This window comes from Epinephelus moara, chromosome 1 (assembly GCF_006386435.1).
Source record: "Epinephelus moara isolate mb chromosome 1, YSFRI_EMoa_1.0, whole genome shotgun sequence".
In the NCBI taxonomy this organism is placed as follows: Eukaryota; Metazoa; Chordata; class Actinopteri; order Perciformes; family Serranidae; genus Epinephelus; species Epinephelus moara.
The window spans coordinates 42,320,962-42,336,821 of NC_065506.1; the positions used below are offsets into that span (position 1 = coordinate 42,320,962).

The 15,860-nt window shown below is 40.7% G+C and overlaps 1 protein-coding gene across 23 annotated transcripts in view; it reads left to right on the forward strand.

The window, feature by feature from the left end:
• The window catches only part of madd (MAP-kinase activating death domain), an 83,268-nt gene that overhangs the window by 22,423 nt on the left and 44,985 nt on the right, over positions 1 to 15,860 (forward strand). For 11 of the 23 annotated variants that reach the window (XM_050042225.1, XM_050042250.1, XM_050042278.1 and 8 more), the window contains exons 8-15: positions 3,514 to 3,686; positions 4,648 to 4,883; positions 4,977 to 5,133; positions 5,251 to 5,354; positions 5,434 to 5,639; positions 7,689 to 7,942; positions 8,182 to 8,321; positions 10,599 to 10,697. In XM_050042225.1, coding sequence (XP_049898182.1) covers positions 3,514 to 3,686; positions 4,648 to 4,883; positions 4,977 to 5,133; positions 5,251 to 5,354; positions 5,434 to 5,639; positions 7,689 to 7,942; positions 8,182 to 8,321; positions 10,599 to 10,697 — 1,369 coding nt within the window. Of the gene's footprint in view, positions 1 to 1,195; positions 1,253 to 3,513; positions 3,687 to 4,647; positions 4,884 to 4,976; positions 5,134 to 5,250; positions 5,355 to 5,433; positions 5,640 to 7,688; positions 7,943 to 8,181; positions 8,322 to 10,598; positions 10,698 to 13,252; positions 13,271 to 15,860 lie in introns of all 23 variants that reach the window. The other 12 variants (XM_050042200.1, XM_050042191.1, XM_050042115.1 and 9 more) reach the window with 2 other exon arrangements.

The following is a 15,860-nucleotide window of genomic DNA, read 5'->3' on the forward strand; positions in this document are numbered from 1 at the left end:
AGCTGTAGGAACCCTGATAAAATACTCTGAAGCTGTATTAAATATAGCTTTTTATTTATAGCATCAGTGAATACACCCACCAAAGAACTTTCCAAATATATTCTGTTCCCTTGCGCACATGTATTTTTTTCTTTTTTAATATGCCTTGAATCAGAGCCGGTTCGTAAGCAGTGTGTGTGATTAGCAGCTCTCTCCCGTGTGTGCGGATGTGTGACTGAGAGACTGGTGTGTAGGAGTGTTCAAAGCCTCAGTTTAGCAGTTGTATATTTGGAAACAAGCGCACAATATTGATATCTGTGAATGGAGGAAATGCCACTGAAGATGGTTTGAACTGATTACTCTGAAAACTGTGATGCCAAAGCAGAATGCTGCTGATGTGAGAGTCACTGAAAATACTTGCACTGGATAAATAAATCGGTCCAAATGAGCGACTGATTTATTTACTGTTACAAAAATGGTAGTGTTTCAGCTCACCTGACTTTTTTTTTTTTATCTGAGCAGTTACACGTTACAGTTAAAACTTTATTTCGCCACAGGTGCTTTATTGTGCAAGTATTTTATCTGTGTTTCTGAAAAGATCTGCTGTTTTGTATCTGTCATCACCACTCCATTGTAACCACTGGTTTGTCCCGGTTGGTCACCATGGATGGTCTTCATGTGTGTCGTGTAGTGGCTGGATTCTGTAGGTGAAGTCTGGTCACATTTTTGCTTGTCTGTGTTTCTCACTGTCTTTCATGGTAAGCATTACAAACCATCTCTTCTTTCCATATATTATTTTCTCTCTCTGTCTTACTTTCACAATATTTCACTCTCTTTACTCTCTTACTCTCCTGGCTGTCCATCACTTTCTCCAAACAAACACAAATTTATCTTTTCTTATCTCCTTTCTTCAGTAAATTGCAAATGGAAATGATGAAACAGCAAGACGTCTCTTTCATTGCACAAACAAATCAAAATAACACCAGCATTTTTTTTTAATCTATTTGACTTATATTTGGGTGGCACCAAAATATACCTATTCTCTGTCAGCGAAAGCAGACAAATGGGGAAGTGCTGTTGAAAGGAGACAAAGAAAAGAAAGTGAAAGGGCCATGGTTGTGACCCTTCCGTCATGTGCTGTTCCAGTGTCAGTCACGAAGTTGTCATCCCAGGCCTTCATGTGATTCTCCTCGCATCTCTCTTATCCCCTTCCTAGTGTCTGGTTAGGTTGACCGTGATCACCCAAAAGCAGATCTTCTCCTCTGAAAATAAGGTTACTCATTTCTCCTCCTGTGGAATGTGTAATGCCCCTGCACGGAAATCTTCTCTCTCACATTATTTTGCTTGTCACTACTACTTGTCTCCTACTCTTCCAAGACTTGACTAAAAATGCATAACAGTGTCACAGAATGTCGCGGACCAGTTTTTTGATACACTGCTTAGCTCTGGCTTGAGCATGACTGAATGTGCGTGCATCTATCTTGGCATCAGTGAGTGTTCTCGTAACCAAAACAAGATATGATGAAGCTAATCACTTTGACAAAGTTAACATTCATCCAGACCCGGCAACTAAATGTTCCATTATGCTAAGCTAAACATTGACTCTTGAGTCTGCAGCAGTTCCCTCAAAGCAAACCATGCATAGTGACTTACTTCCCTTGTGCCCCTCCTCTCCAAAGTGACACACCCACCACAGGCATCAACATTCACAAAACTGATCCTTTAGATGCTATTTAAGTGTGAAAATGGGGGAAACCTGGTGTAGGACCCTGTAGTTTATCATCCCTTACCTCACTTTAGCACACTGCTGGGTAGCAGAGATGCTTGGTAGCATAAACCAGATTTCCCATGTCTAAAGGGGACCTAATGTGCTTTTTTATAGGTTCATACTTGCAGTTTGGCTTCCTACTAGAACGTTTTGTCATGTTTTAATGTTCAAAAAACACTTTATTTTCCTTCCCTTATTTTACCATATGGGCTGGAACACCTGTATCTACCCTTTGTCTGAGACACTTTGTTTTAGTGGCTGTGTCTTTAAGCCCCCTCCTGAAAAAGCCCATTCTGCTCTGACTGGTCAGTGTTTCTGGGTCTTCCATATCTTTTTATTTCTGCACTGTTACTGCAGCTGAGGAATAACTGTAACATAGAATAGCGGCACTTTCTACCTTGAAAAAAATCACCAATAAAATCTCCAAAATACGACGGAACCTGACCCAGCTGAATTATTATCCTGTATCTGGGAGAAATCAGCAGCACATGCAACCATGATTATAGGTTTCCCTTCGGTTAGCATGTAGCTATGTGTAGTAATGTACTTGCAACCAGGTGATGACTGTGGGTAGCAGCAATTTCTCCAATTAAAATTCAACAATAAAAGCTTGTAAAGACAACCAGACATGTTCCAGCAGGAAAACGATGCGATATCATGGAGAAATTAACATCATCGACAACCAAGATTACATGTTTCTCTGCCGTTAGCATGTGGCTACATGTAGCAATGTACTTTCAGCCAAGTAATAACTGTGTGTATCAGCATTTTCTCCAGTTCAAAATCAACAACAAAAGCTTCAAAGACAACCAGACATGTTCTATTCGGAATATGAACAGAAATCAGGTACAAATTATCATCGGCATCCAAGGTTTCATGTTTCTCTGCCTTTACCATGTAGCTACATGTAGCAATGTACTTGCAGCCAAGTAATGACCCTGTGTAGCAGCATTTTCTCCATTTCAAAATTAACAACAAAAGCTTCTAAAGACAACCAGACATGTTCTATTCAGAATATAGAAATCAGGGGCAAATTAATATTGGTAACCAAGAGTACATGTTTCCCTAATGTTAGCATGTAGCTTCATGTAGCAGTGCACTTGCAGCCTGATAATAACTGTATATAATGGCATTTTCTACTCGTAAAAATAACCATTAAAAATTTCTACGCCCGGCGCAACCAAATGTGTTCCAGCAGGAATATGAACAGAAATCAGTGGCAAATTAACAGCGGCAACCAAGATTACATGTTTCTCTAATGTTAGCATGTAGCTTAATATAGCAGTGCACTTTCAGCCAGGTAATAACTGTGTATAATGGCACTTTCTGCTCGTAAAAATAACCATTAAAAGTTTGTAAACGCAACCAAACGTGTTCCAGCAGCAGTGTGAACAGAAATCAGGGACATATTAACATCTGCATCTGCTTACAGTTATTACTTTCACATACGTTTACCTCATTATTTGAAAGTTGGACCACATTCAGTGTGAGCATCCATCATTATATAATTATGTTTATATAACAGAAAATAAGGAAAAGCACAATAGGTCCCCTTTCAGTCCCCATTCTAGCAGTCACTCACTTTTGTCCTAATTGTTTACCCTCAATAGAAGAGGCAAATATTTCAAGATGTCCCAATAATTATAAAAATTGACACATCAACTAAATGTTGATGCCAATCGTGGGAGTGGTCCATCACAGCGCTGTGTTTTTGTCTTCAGATCCACTGTTATGTTTATAATTTGTGTCACTATCATCTGTTCTAGGCCTTGGCCAGTATGAGTTTGAACACCCAGCCCATCCTGAACCTGGAGAAGTTCCAGGAAGGTCAGGAGATGCCCCTGCTGCCACCTGGACGAGATAAAGCTTCACCGTCCTCCACAGAGTTCAACCCTCTGATTTATGGCAATGATGTTGACTCTGTGGATGTAGCCACCAGGCAAGCCATGAATATCTCTCTCCTTAATCTATTTGTTGTGTTTCTGTCTGTCAGTTTAAGGGGCTAGGAAAAAGGGGAGAAACAGAGGCTGGTTGTTCTCTTCCTTAATAGTTAAACTCATTTCAACATACATAGAATATTAGGCTCAACTATTACATACAATAAATGTTCCATAGATGGGCAAAAATCATAATCAAGACCAGGTTTTAAGTGGCGTTCCTAGTCTGCAGCCCTGCTCCTCACTAGTGGACAGATTATCGGCAGAAATTCTATTAACAACAATGCAATTTTTAAACTCTTCTGTTCTAGTAGTCGTTGGCCATGGATGTATCGTGCAATCATAATAATATTGTATGTATTTAATTCATAGCTCAAAAGGAATATTAAAGGGCTGGCCCATCTGCGTTCTTTTCAATGTTTTTCAAATGAAATGCCCACCCTAAGGTTAAGGAATTGTTGCCCTCCCCGCCTTCAACAGTTTGCTAACAGTGTACACATGGAGAGTGAGAAAAGTTTTAGGTTGGAAGATTTGAGTTTGGAGGTGAAAGATGTTGGTATTTTATTAAACCTTTATTTAAACCGATGAAGACACATTGAGCTTCCATATAATAAAATATTTCATTTGTACTTTATAAACACATTTATAGCTCCATAGTCGGTGTGTTATCTACAATTAATTGTGGTCAGCACGCTCCCAGTTTGGAGAAGCAGACAGGAGCACTGGGGCACATAAGCTAAGCAAGCCACATCAGTTCGGTTCCGAAACTCCCACAATAACACAAACAAACTAACCGATCAGATGCAGCATTAGACAAACAACTCCTGTGTTCTGCGAAGTAAAATTACTGTTTCTGTCAAAGGAGTCTGGTGGCTGTGGAGAGGGAGCAGCAGCAAAATGAATTTTAGCCCCCTATTGAAAGGTTCACCTAAAAAACAACTAACCTTCTTTACCCTTTCACAGGGTCGCCATGGTACGGTTCTTCAACTCCCCAAATGTTCTCCAGGGGTTCCAGATGCACACTCGCACCTTGCGCCTCTTCCCTCGGCCTGTTGTGGCTTTTCAGTCATCTTCTTTTCTTGCATCTCGGCCACGACGCTCTTGCTTTGCAGATAAACTTTCTCACACCCAGGCCGTGGAGTTCTATGGAGAATGGGCTCTGAATCCCACCAACCTCGCCTTCCAGAGGATACATAACAGTAAGGCTCTTTTATGATGATAGTCTTGTTCAATATGCATTACAGAGAACTCATTAAAGCAAGCGTTATGAACATTATACACTTCTGTTTTAGATGTGTTTGACCCCTCCTTAATTGGAGACAAGCCCAAGTGGTACGCTCACCAGCTGCAGCCGGTGAACTACCGAGTGTACGATGGAAGCTCTCAGCTGGTTGAAGCTATGGCTGGTCCTTTGGAGGATGAAGGCAACGAGTCTGACCCGACAGACAGGTAAGAAAGAGCAAGATCCTTTTCAGCATAACAGTTCAATCTGTTTAGTCAAGTTTATTTTATTATTTGCTGGATGTACTGTCAATTAGGCAACTTCATTCATTTTATATGTTGCAGCGGTAGTGACAGTGAGGCATACGATGACTCCAGCTCGTCCTATTCGTCACTGGGAGACCTTGTGAGTGAGATGATCCAAGGTGACATCCAGGGAGACACTTCAAGTAAGTTGTTGTTTCATTACAGGATTGACCATATGCGTGATATCCACCTTCCTTTTAATATTTGACCTCAATTTTTTAGGCATGGACCCGCTTACCCATGCTGCACTGGGAGACGCTAGTGAGGTTGAGTTTCAGGACTTCCATGACTTCAGGGAAGGTCAGGGCTCGGAGGGTCCATCGAGTGGGGACGGACCTGCTGAACCCTCTGACGGACAACCTCTTCGCTCAAGCTCCAGCACAACTGCAAGCTCAAGTCCCAGCACAATCATCCAGGGAGTCAACCAAGTGTGTGATTTGCCCATTTAGTGTTACCCTTAAATTCACTTTGGAGGCTGTATTTTTCTGATGTATACTGTTGTTTGGGTCGGGCTGGTTTGAAAATGTTCAAATAGTTTGATTTTAAGCCAAACACTGGGCCGGACCAGTATACTAGGTGTTGCACTTGACTCAGCAGGCGCTCCCAAGTCAAACATAATGACACCATGTCCCAACAGCAAATGAGCGCCCGATTGTTGCGTTGCGTCGCGTAACAGTAGAGCTCTCTGTCCACTAGGGCTGCCCCCTAATGGTTGACCAAACGTTAGTCAACCAGAAAGGTCATTACTCTTCAAGATTTCATTGGTCGCTTAGTTGCAGAAAAAACAAACAAATGTGAAACTCTATTAGGAGCTGAGCCTTGTCAAAATAAATCAAAACCTATATGACTGGACCATGTGGGACTTTAATTTGACAGACACAGGAAGTGTCCACGCTCAGCAGTCAGACAGGAACAGACACAGGAAGTGTCCACGCTCAGCAGTCAGACAGGAGTCAGGTTAATTTCCAGTGCTGGTACCTGCGGTTATTCCACAGGCTAGTTAATAACATGTCGGGCAGGAAATCCAAAGTGTGGGATCATTTTGAGAAGGTGAAGGACGAACCCAAGGTGATATGTAAACTCATCTTCATTGGTCGACTACAAACATGACGTATCATCTGAAACATGGAAGTAGCTACATGCCCATTAGCCCACAGCGTCATTAACAGGCGGCTCGCTCAGTGTGTGACGTGCACTTGTAGATAAAATATAGGCCTATATTAATGAAGGTTCATTAGTACGGTTTTGTATTTCTCTGTAATGTAGCACAGTGTTAACAATGTTACTGATACTGTTCTTTCTCACACCTTCAACTCAAACCATTGTGTTGCCCCGCCCACAATATACAGTTTAATAATTACAAAAACATCGTAAACATGCGGGCAACTAGTCGACTAATGGCCCTAAATGACGACTATTGGTCGATTAGGAAAATTCTTAGTCGAGGGCAGCCCTACAGGACACACTGAATGTGTTAAATGCGCACCTCTGTTATGTCATGTAAACACACCGTAAATATCAGCTATATGCTTGAGATCATAGGGGAGACTTCACCCTCTAAAAGATGGGTTAGTAGCCTTCTTGCTATTGTCCTACGTTTGTACTTTTTAAACAGAAAACACACGTTTTACATTATATTTATGTTCACTGGAAATTACAATATATCATTTGTCATTTCAACTTCAATAATCATTTATTCTTTGTCCATTGCATAGCATTCAAGGTGATCAACAGAAATAAATTGAAACAGGAAAAAACAAAAGCTCAGCCTGAAACACCACACTACGTCTCACACATCAAGTTAGGAAACCTCTTTGTTGGCTTCAAATCCAAAATGTTGCCATGTTAGCATTGTGATAGTTTTCTTGAGAGACTAACTCTGCCGTGTCTCATCTCATCACTCCAAAAAACACATGAACTTTCAATTGAACAAACACAACGTGCACCACTCTTCCCCCTCCCACCTCTGCTGTAGTTTGATCTTCATCATGCTGCCGTGTTTAACTCGGCAGTAAATTGTGCATGGCCTGTTAGACACTAGTGCCTCCATTAGTCCGTTTACAAACCAGCATCAAAATATGTTAACCACATTGTCATATTGCTTTTTACAAATACTTTACAGTGCATTGGCTTTAGTGCTGTGACACCGTTAGCACAGGTTGCTGATGTTGGCTTTTTTTACCTTGCCAGAATGTATTATAGTGCTAGAGCCGGTTCAGCCGGTTTGCATAAAATCAAACCAGTTTAAGCTCATACACCTGACCAGACTGGAAAAACCAGAGATCTATCCACCTCTAACTTTTTTCTGGAAATTAAATGTCTCATATTGTGATGACTAACTTGGATATGGACATGAGCTGCAGATTTTTCAGGAGGAAATAGAGTTATGCAGAATTGATCTAATCTGTATTGAAATGAGGGAAAGGAGGACAATATTTAATCATCTATAACTCTCATGAATCTGCTCATTTTTCCAGGAGCCGGGGGAAGTACCTGAAATTGAAGCGTCAGCAGGTGCAGCTTTACAGAACCCCGTCTCTGGACTGGGCAGTCAGCCATTTCTCAGACCTCCAGCTGATGCTGGCCTGGCGGACCCAGCCAACAAAAAGCAAGAGTATGACAACCCGTACTTTGAGCCTCAGTATGGCTTCCCCTCAGAGGATGACCCTGATGCAGAGGAGCAAGTGGAGTCATACACCCCTCGATTCAACCAGAACCTCAATGGCAACAAGTGTGTTAAACTTGTTCATCACTTGAATGAGTGCATTACCATCATTCAAATGGGCTCTCTGACCAACCATGCAATGTTCTCTGTCAAAACCCAGCATGTCAGATTACTCTCTCCATTCATGGTGGTCTTGAATCTGTGGTGGTGTGTTGTATGGTGTGAATGCTTCAGAGTTTCCCATGTAGTGTGCATATGTCTCTGTGTCTGTGGCGCACAGTAACGTCTTGTGCTCTTTTATTTAGGGTGCAGCGTCCTTTACGTCCCTCTAGCCTGAGGCTTCCAGGAGAGTCTGACGGGGAGGGAGACTCCCGCAACAGCTCGCCAAACTCCACCATTTCCAACAGCAGCAATGATGGATTTGGAGGACTCATGTCTTTTGCCAGTAAGCATATTCAAATGTCTTTTTCATGCTTGTAAAACATGGGAAGTGGGTTGATTTAAGTGGATGATGATGAATTGGAGCACCAAAGCAAAAGCTTTTTTAAACCCAGTTTTTCGCACCCATTCGGAAAGACTTAAAGCTTGATCACGCCTCCTCACAAATTAAAAAATGCATCCAAATCTAGAGCATACAGTGGGTTTAGTTTCCTTCATGAGAGTGAACACAGTGTTGCCTTGTCATAGAATTTCCTCTGTGCTTCTGACAACAGTATCACTGCTCTCACAGTGTCGCATACGGCTGCAACAGGCACCTTTTTTTTTTTTTTTTTACCAAGAAGCTCAAAAACACAACCAGTGTACACTTCCTGCCCAGCTCTAAATGGCTGACAGACACAATTAGCATCTAGCTGGTGAACATAGTGGAGCATTTAGGAGCTAAAGAGGCAGATGTTCGAGTGAGTAGAAATCGAAGCAGCTCAAAGGAGAATGAATGTTGCACTTAAAGGGATACTTTGCTGATTTTCAGCCAGCTTTGTACCAAAACAATGTGGGTAGTATGTGTAATAAATCATGCCTTGCTTCCAGCGCCTAGATCTCCTTGTGTATCCCCCAGGATTTTCAGTGGTTCTCGTGCTGTTGCTCGTACTGGAAATTGTATTTATGCACCATGGACGCAAAGAATATAAAAGCGGATCGCAAAAGCAGAACAAACTCACAACAAACTGTAAAACTAGGCAGTGTTAATTGAATATAAACCATAATTCTGTTACTGCATTGCCTATTTCTCACCTAGAATATTTTCTGAAACATATTTTAGTCTAGCTAGTTTTTGGTTTTCTACTTCTTGAGCAAAAGCAGCCCTTACTCAGTTTTCTCAGTTCATATAGTACCAATTTCAAAGGTATTTTTGTCTCTCTACGGCATAGACATCTCAGTTTTATAAAAGGATCTTATTCCAGCAGTGAAATACTTATTTTAGTTCACCCAGGTAACCAGGACCACAACTTAGGACACAAATTAATGCTTATGTTGTTCTATATGTGTAAAAAGACCACTGTATGCTGACAAGTTCAAATCAGTTTAAAGGTGGTATGTTAGTGTTCAAAGTTTGTTTCCCCTACCCCAGATGGCCAAACAAATTACTTACAAAAATACAAAAGCAGGTCCACACACCAGAAACTGCTCCTTTTGGACATTTTAATCGCATCACCACATGTGACGTTTAGGGCACTGACCCTTCATCAAACATGAAAAAGATAAGGAGACACACCTCTGTATGTACAAGCAATAATGGTCACCCAACAGATCACATGATAACACATGTAGCTATACAGAAACACACTTCAAAACCAGAACAAAATTACACCACAGGAATACATTTACAAATAAATACATTTACAAAAAATATACATTTATAAAAGGCCATCAGTGCCAAGAGATCACATTCAATATCACATGACTGAAACATCAGGTTAAAAGAACGTCATAATGACACGCAAATTCAAGATGAAATAGTGAAAGATGATGTTTTGTAATTCATATATTGTTTGAAAAATAGAGGTGCGCCTAATGCTATAGAAAATAGTGATACTCGATGAGAAATACCACAGTGATGTAATAAATCTTGAGCAGAAAAAAAAACAGTGGTATATCTATCTGTGGACCTGCTTTTGTATTTTAGTATTTATCTCTCTGTCCAGCACCCATTATTTATCATCAATGGATGTGCATGCTGCTTTTTCAGACTTAAAAATCATTTACGTAGGGGCGTTGGTGGCTTAGTGGTAGAGCAGGTGCCCCATGTACAAGGCTGTTGCCGCAGCGGCCTGGGTTCGAATCCAGCCCGTGGCCCTTTGCTGCATGTCATCCCCCTTTCTCTCTCTCCCCCTTTCACGCTTACCTGTCCTGTCCATTAAAGGCAAAAAATGCCCAAAAAATATCTTTAAAAAAAAAAAAAATCATTTACGTCAGGTTTAAGAGGTGGGTTACACAGTAGGTTTTGTTTTACATGATGTCTTCTGTTAGGACGACTTATTTTGAGTCCGTTTTTATTGTAGATATCAACATTTACATATTTACAAGTGGTTAATTTAACAGTTTATTTTGCCTACAGCTGGGTCAGTCGCCTCTTGTTAACAAATGCTGTTTACTCACTGTTGTGATGAGAGTAAATATCTGCGCTTCTCCAAAATTGTTAAGGGTGAATCATGTTAATTATCATACCTTTTGGTTTTGCATGATTATTTAAATATTATTCCTGTTTTCACCCCCACTACAGGCAATCTCTACAAGAACCACGGCACCAGTTTCAGCCTGTCTAACCTTGCCCTTCCCAACAAGGCAGCGAGGGAGAAAACGCCTTTCCCCAGTCTAAAAGGTAGGACAACATGGCTGACGTGACCAGTTACATGTGTTCAAGTGTTTCTGTCTTCTTATTGTCTGACCCAGTTGTTCAGAAGATTTCAGGGGTAATAAGAAAATTGATTATAAAATGTTTTGTTTAGGAGTCACCAGTATAATAAGGAGAGTAGACAAAGATAAAGAATAATAGATAGAAAATATTTAGTGCCATTGTCCTTTTTTTGTTTTTCTGATCCACTCATTTATCTATCTTTTCATCACTGGCTTCGTATTTGCAGTCATTTACATATTTATTAAGAGATTTTCTTTCATGCTTTTTTTATCATGTTTATTTAGATTACACTCAAATACTATGATTTGAATCCTCCCATTTTATATACTATAAAATTGTAAGAATTAAAAAGTCCTAACTAGTCGGAGATTTAAAAAAAACAAAAAAAACACATATACACTTGTCTAAACAGAAAGTATTTTTATTCAGTATTTTTTTTTACCTTTTGTATTATTTAATTCATTTACTGTTTGTTCTTCTACCTTTGTTGTTTTTTGTTTTCTAAATTATTTTTTGGGGGTAAAAGAATATTTCAATTTTGATATTGAGGAGGAAATGGAGCAAGCAGGTTTGTAAATCTGTTTTTATAGCCTGATTTATTCCCGCTGGATTGCAAAATGGGTATGGCACTATTTTATAGGAGAATATTGAGGATGTGTCAGACAAAGTTTTTCTCTCTTAACAGGAAAATCCACTCAAAAACAGACTCGTTGTCGCCATGTTTGTAGAGATGAGCAACTCTTTCTCGTGTGCAGTTTGTCCCATGAATCTTTTCTTTAACCCCTTCTAATACTACTACTACCACCATTAGGTAGTGGTGTAGAAAGCATGTTAAGCATGTTTGGAGTAGTTATTACAGATTTTGGTACTAATGTGCGCTCAAATAGTATTTGCTAGTAGATAAATCTGACAAGGCAGGTCTCCCTCTGTAAGCAAGCGGAGAAAGAGCAAGCGATCAAACCAACTGCAGGATATTTGGTTTTAAGAAGGACTCATGTTGATATCAGTTAAACTGCAGTTACACAAGCATGGAAACCTAAACAGAACAAAAGAATTAGGGCTGGGTACTGAACTGGTGCTAGTACTACCGAGTACCAATTCACGTTAAATCCGTCTGTGCCAAATTTGGGTGCCTGAGAGTGCGTTTGGGTGAGTATGCCCAGTTTAGACAAGAGACAGAAGTGACATACAAAACCTGGTAGTCAGCCATGAAGCTCCGAGACCAGCAAAGGATCTCTACAAAGCCACTCAGACTACGCAGTAGTCGAGCTAAGCTCATAGCTCAGCTAATCAATCAAGTCGGACTTCTCGTCATCGAATTTCTGACCAAGTATGTCTGACTCCACCTCGATAGCCGGCACTGTGTCCTTTTTAATACAGTGCGTATTGAACTAGTTCTGGTTCTTGTTCAGAAACTTTTTTAAATAAATCCGCATTTCGCGTTTTCCTACCATCCATACACTTCAAAATGTTTAGCTCCTTTAGCTGTTGGGGCATGAATGTAGTTTCCTCGTCCGTCCAGAAGTGCGTCTTCTGCTTCTCGGTCGACATGATGTTTGTTTGTTTGTTTTTCCGGGAGTTACTGCACTGCTGCTGCCACGTCATCTCCTTCTTCTGGGTGAAAGCCCGCGAAAGAAAAAGTGGTGCACGCGCAGAACGCTGAGTCTGACTCCAGTCGGATTAAGCGGATACATGCAGCAATAGTTGGATTTTCAGTCAGATCATCTAGATGTGTTAGTCGAGCTGCATGTAAACGTACTGATTGGGTTCAACTTCAGACAAGATACGCACACACCTCCAAGGCTGGGGAATCAGCTGCTCCATTGGCTACTCCGTCAGCCACTCCGTTAGCTTCCCAGCATCCAAAACTATCGCTTCAGTGCAGATCTGCCGCAATAGTTTCGACGTCTGGTCCATTTTCTTTTCCATATGATTTTAAAAATAACCTAGTAGTACTGCTAGACAGGCAGACACGCACACACACACACACACACACATAAGCAGACAAACAGACGGAGACAGAAGATTACCTCTATGTGTGATTTAAAAAAAGAGGAGAGCAGCAGAATTGCTTTTTAGCCTGTTACGTCATCCCTGCAGCTGGTTCAGAAATTATGTTTTTGTTATAACAGTGAGAGTCCCAATAAAAGGTACTGTTGGATACTGATGCCGAACTCCAGGTCCTGGTGCTGGAGTCAGCTCACATATGAACAGTACCCAACCCTAAAATGAATCCTACTGCAGTCTCAGCTGATGTTTAAATTCTGCTATTTATTAAAATCTTAACCGCTCCAGGGACTAAAACTGCACTTGGGAACAGAGTTATTAAACCAGCTAATTTATGATATTTTTGAAGTTTTAAGAGGCGAATATGAACTCTGCTCAGGCTGGATTTTCACTGAGAGAAAAAACTGATGAAGCATGGTAGTCTAACTCAATAGCTCCACTCCATGTGGAATAGCTGCCATAGAAAATGTTCTGTTCCTTTGATTATGATGTGTTTTGTCTTTGTCGTTCAGATGACCCCGACAGCCCGGGTATGTTATGTCTGGTGTGATAGCTTGCTTTAGCACCCTGACTAGGCATTTCTTGATCCTTGAAGTGACCTATACCTATCTTACACCCTGTTTTTCAGCATAGGACTAAGATAGAAGAGACACCTTTAATGTCCTTCGTGTATCTCCATGCCTTCCCCTTCGTTCCTTTGCCATTCTGCTCTGTGTGACTGGTGGGAGTCTTTTTGATGCGCTATGACGCACATATTGAAAGAATTCTTCTGTGACTGTTAGTGACGTGGCATCTGCACATCCTTACCACAAGAAGGATGCTCAGTCCTTTTAAACTTCATTTACCTAATTAATGTTTCAGTGTAGTTCCATTTATGTCCTTGAATGATGTTCACAGAGAGACTGGTCGTCAGTGAATGGAATTTTTTTCCCACCTGCCTCCCGACTCATATGAGTTTTGTCCTTGCTTGCTTGTGTGGTGGCTCCTATTGTTGAGTGTTTCCTTCCCTTTTTTAAAGGTCACTCACTGGTTTAACAAAAACAGTGACGAAACTATGACGATCTCAGGTTTTCTAATGAAGTGTTTTACTGTACGTCATGATTATTTTTGGTGTTTTTTTTTTTTTGCTCAAAGTAAGATTCCTGCCTTAAAGGAATATTTTGGATGTTTTGAAGTGGAGCTGTATGAGGTACTTAACCATCGCCAGTGTATTACCTGAAGTGAATGGCAGTGGACATGCTCCCAGTTTGGAGAAGCAGACGTGAGTATGCTATGACAAGCTAAACAACATAGTGCTGTCAACAGGGGTTGGCAGCAAAATGTATTCTGGCCAACTTAAAAAAGGCCCACCTAAAAAAAAAAACCAATATCAGCCTAAGTGGATGCTATTTTTAGAATGTCTTACCTTCAGACGGCTCTTTTCCTTTGGCACTACATTTTCTCAACTTTCTCGACTTTTTCGTCGCCGGTCATTTTGACGGACAGGGTCATAAAAATCCGGTCATAATCTATTTTTACCGGTCATTTTAATTTTCGTTTTTAAATGATAATAAAGATATTCAAAGACATTTAGTTTTCATTCATTCGTTTCTAATAAATCCAACAAGCAAGTTATAAAGTGTGCATTAATAATTTTTTCATGCATTTACCCATGTTTATCCGTGACATTGTGTAAATGTCCGTGGCGGACATTTGAAAGCGAGTAGATGACAAACAGTACAGTAAACTTGTAGATAACTCAAATATATGTAATAATTTAGGTGGAAAATGCTTTAACATTTCGTGCAGCCTACATGCAGCCTCTCGGCTCGGCAAACGGTAAACAACCCGCTGGCTTCTCTACGTGTCGCTTCCGTACGCAGTCAGTGGAGCCCAAATGAATGGAGCGGAGCGTGTGTTGCGTTCAGGCGTTGTCAGGTAAATAACAAATTCCGGCACTTGAATAGGCCATAGCACAACACAGCAGCATGTCAAGTTGGCCGAACCTGAGCAAAATACCATGAAATACCATGAAACGGATATGATTTTTTCTTAAAACCGTGATATGAAAATTTTGTCATACCGCCCAGCCCTACCCTAATCACTTCATTACAATTTGTCATACCGCCCAGCCCTACCCTAATCACTTCATTACAATTTTAATTTTGTGTCACCAAGCCTCTAGACTACATAAATAAAATGGTCAGAACAATATGCCCTATTCATTCAGTGTTTTTCAGTGTTTATCCAACACGCTCAATACATGGACATGCAATGACAAATTGTCATTAAGTTATTACGTTATAAAAAACGATTCAAATATGGACTTACCCATGTTTAAAATGACCTGTTGAAGTGAAAACACGAGTACTGACGGGAACAGATGAGTGGAGTCGATGTTTAACCGGCGCGCGTGCAGGAGAAATGCGCTGCCTGTATGGACAGTCAAGCTTCTGCGGTACTACCGCATCTGGTGTGTCCAGGCCGTTATGTCAACAACGCTACATGTGCATAGATATATATACGCATGTAGCGTTGTTATGTCAGCAACGCTACATGCGTATATATATCTATGCGCTACATGAAGCAGATGAATGACTTTTTCTCTGCAGTGTGAAAACGGCAGCCACTTAAACCACTGACTGTGCACTCCGCCACCAAGTGGCCGGTCATTGTTGTAAAAAAACGGTCAATGACTGAGAATATCCGGTTAATGCGACCCCTTGGCACACCCCTGCTGAGTACAGACGTCAACACCCCACCTGCAAGACTACGCACTAAGCTTGTGCTCTTGGCATTTCTTTGTTATAATCACTTTTTGTAAATTTAGTGACATTGTCTCCTTCATAAATCTGTGAAAGTCTGACTTTCTGATACGAGCAGCTAACCTGCGTGGCACAGTTGTGCTTATGTGTAGGAATATGGAATTTCTAAGGTTGAGAAATGTTCACATAGACGGATATTTTATTTTTAGGTAGGCCTTTTATTAAGTGACAGTAGTACATTGCTGAGCTTCAGTGGTGGTACTTCTGTCTGCTTCTCCAAACTGAGTACATGCAGATTGCCATCTACAGTTAACTATGGATAAGTGCCTCATTCAACCCCAGTTCAAAAATCTGAACTATCCCTTTAAATCATACA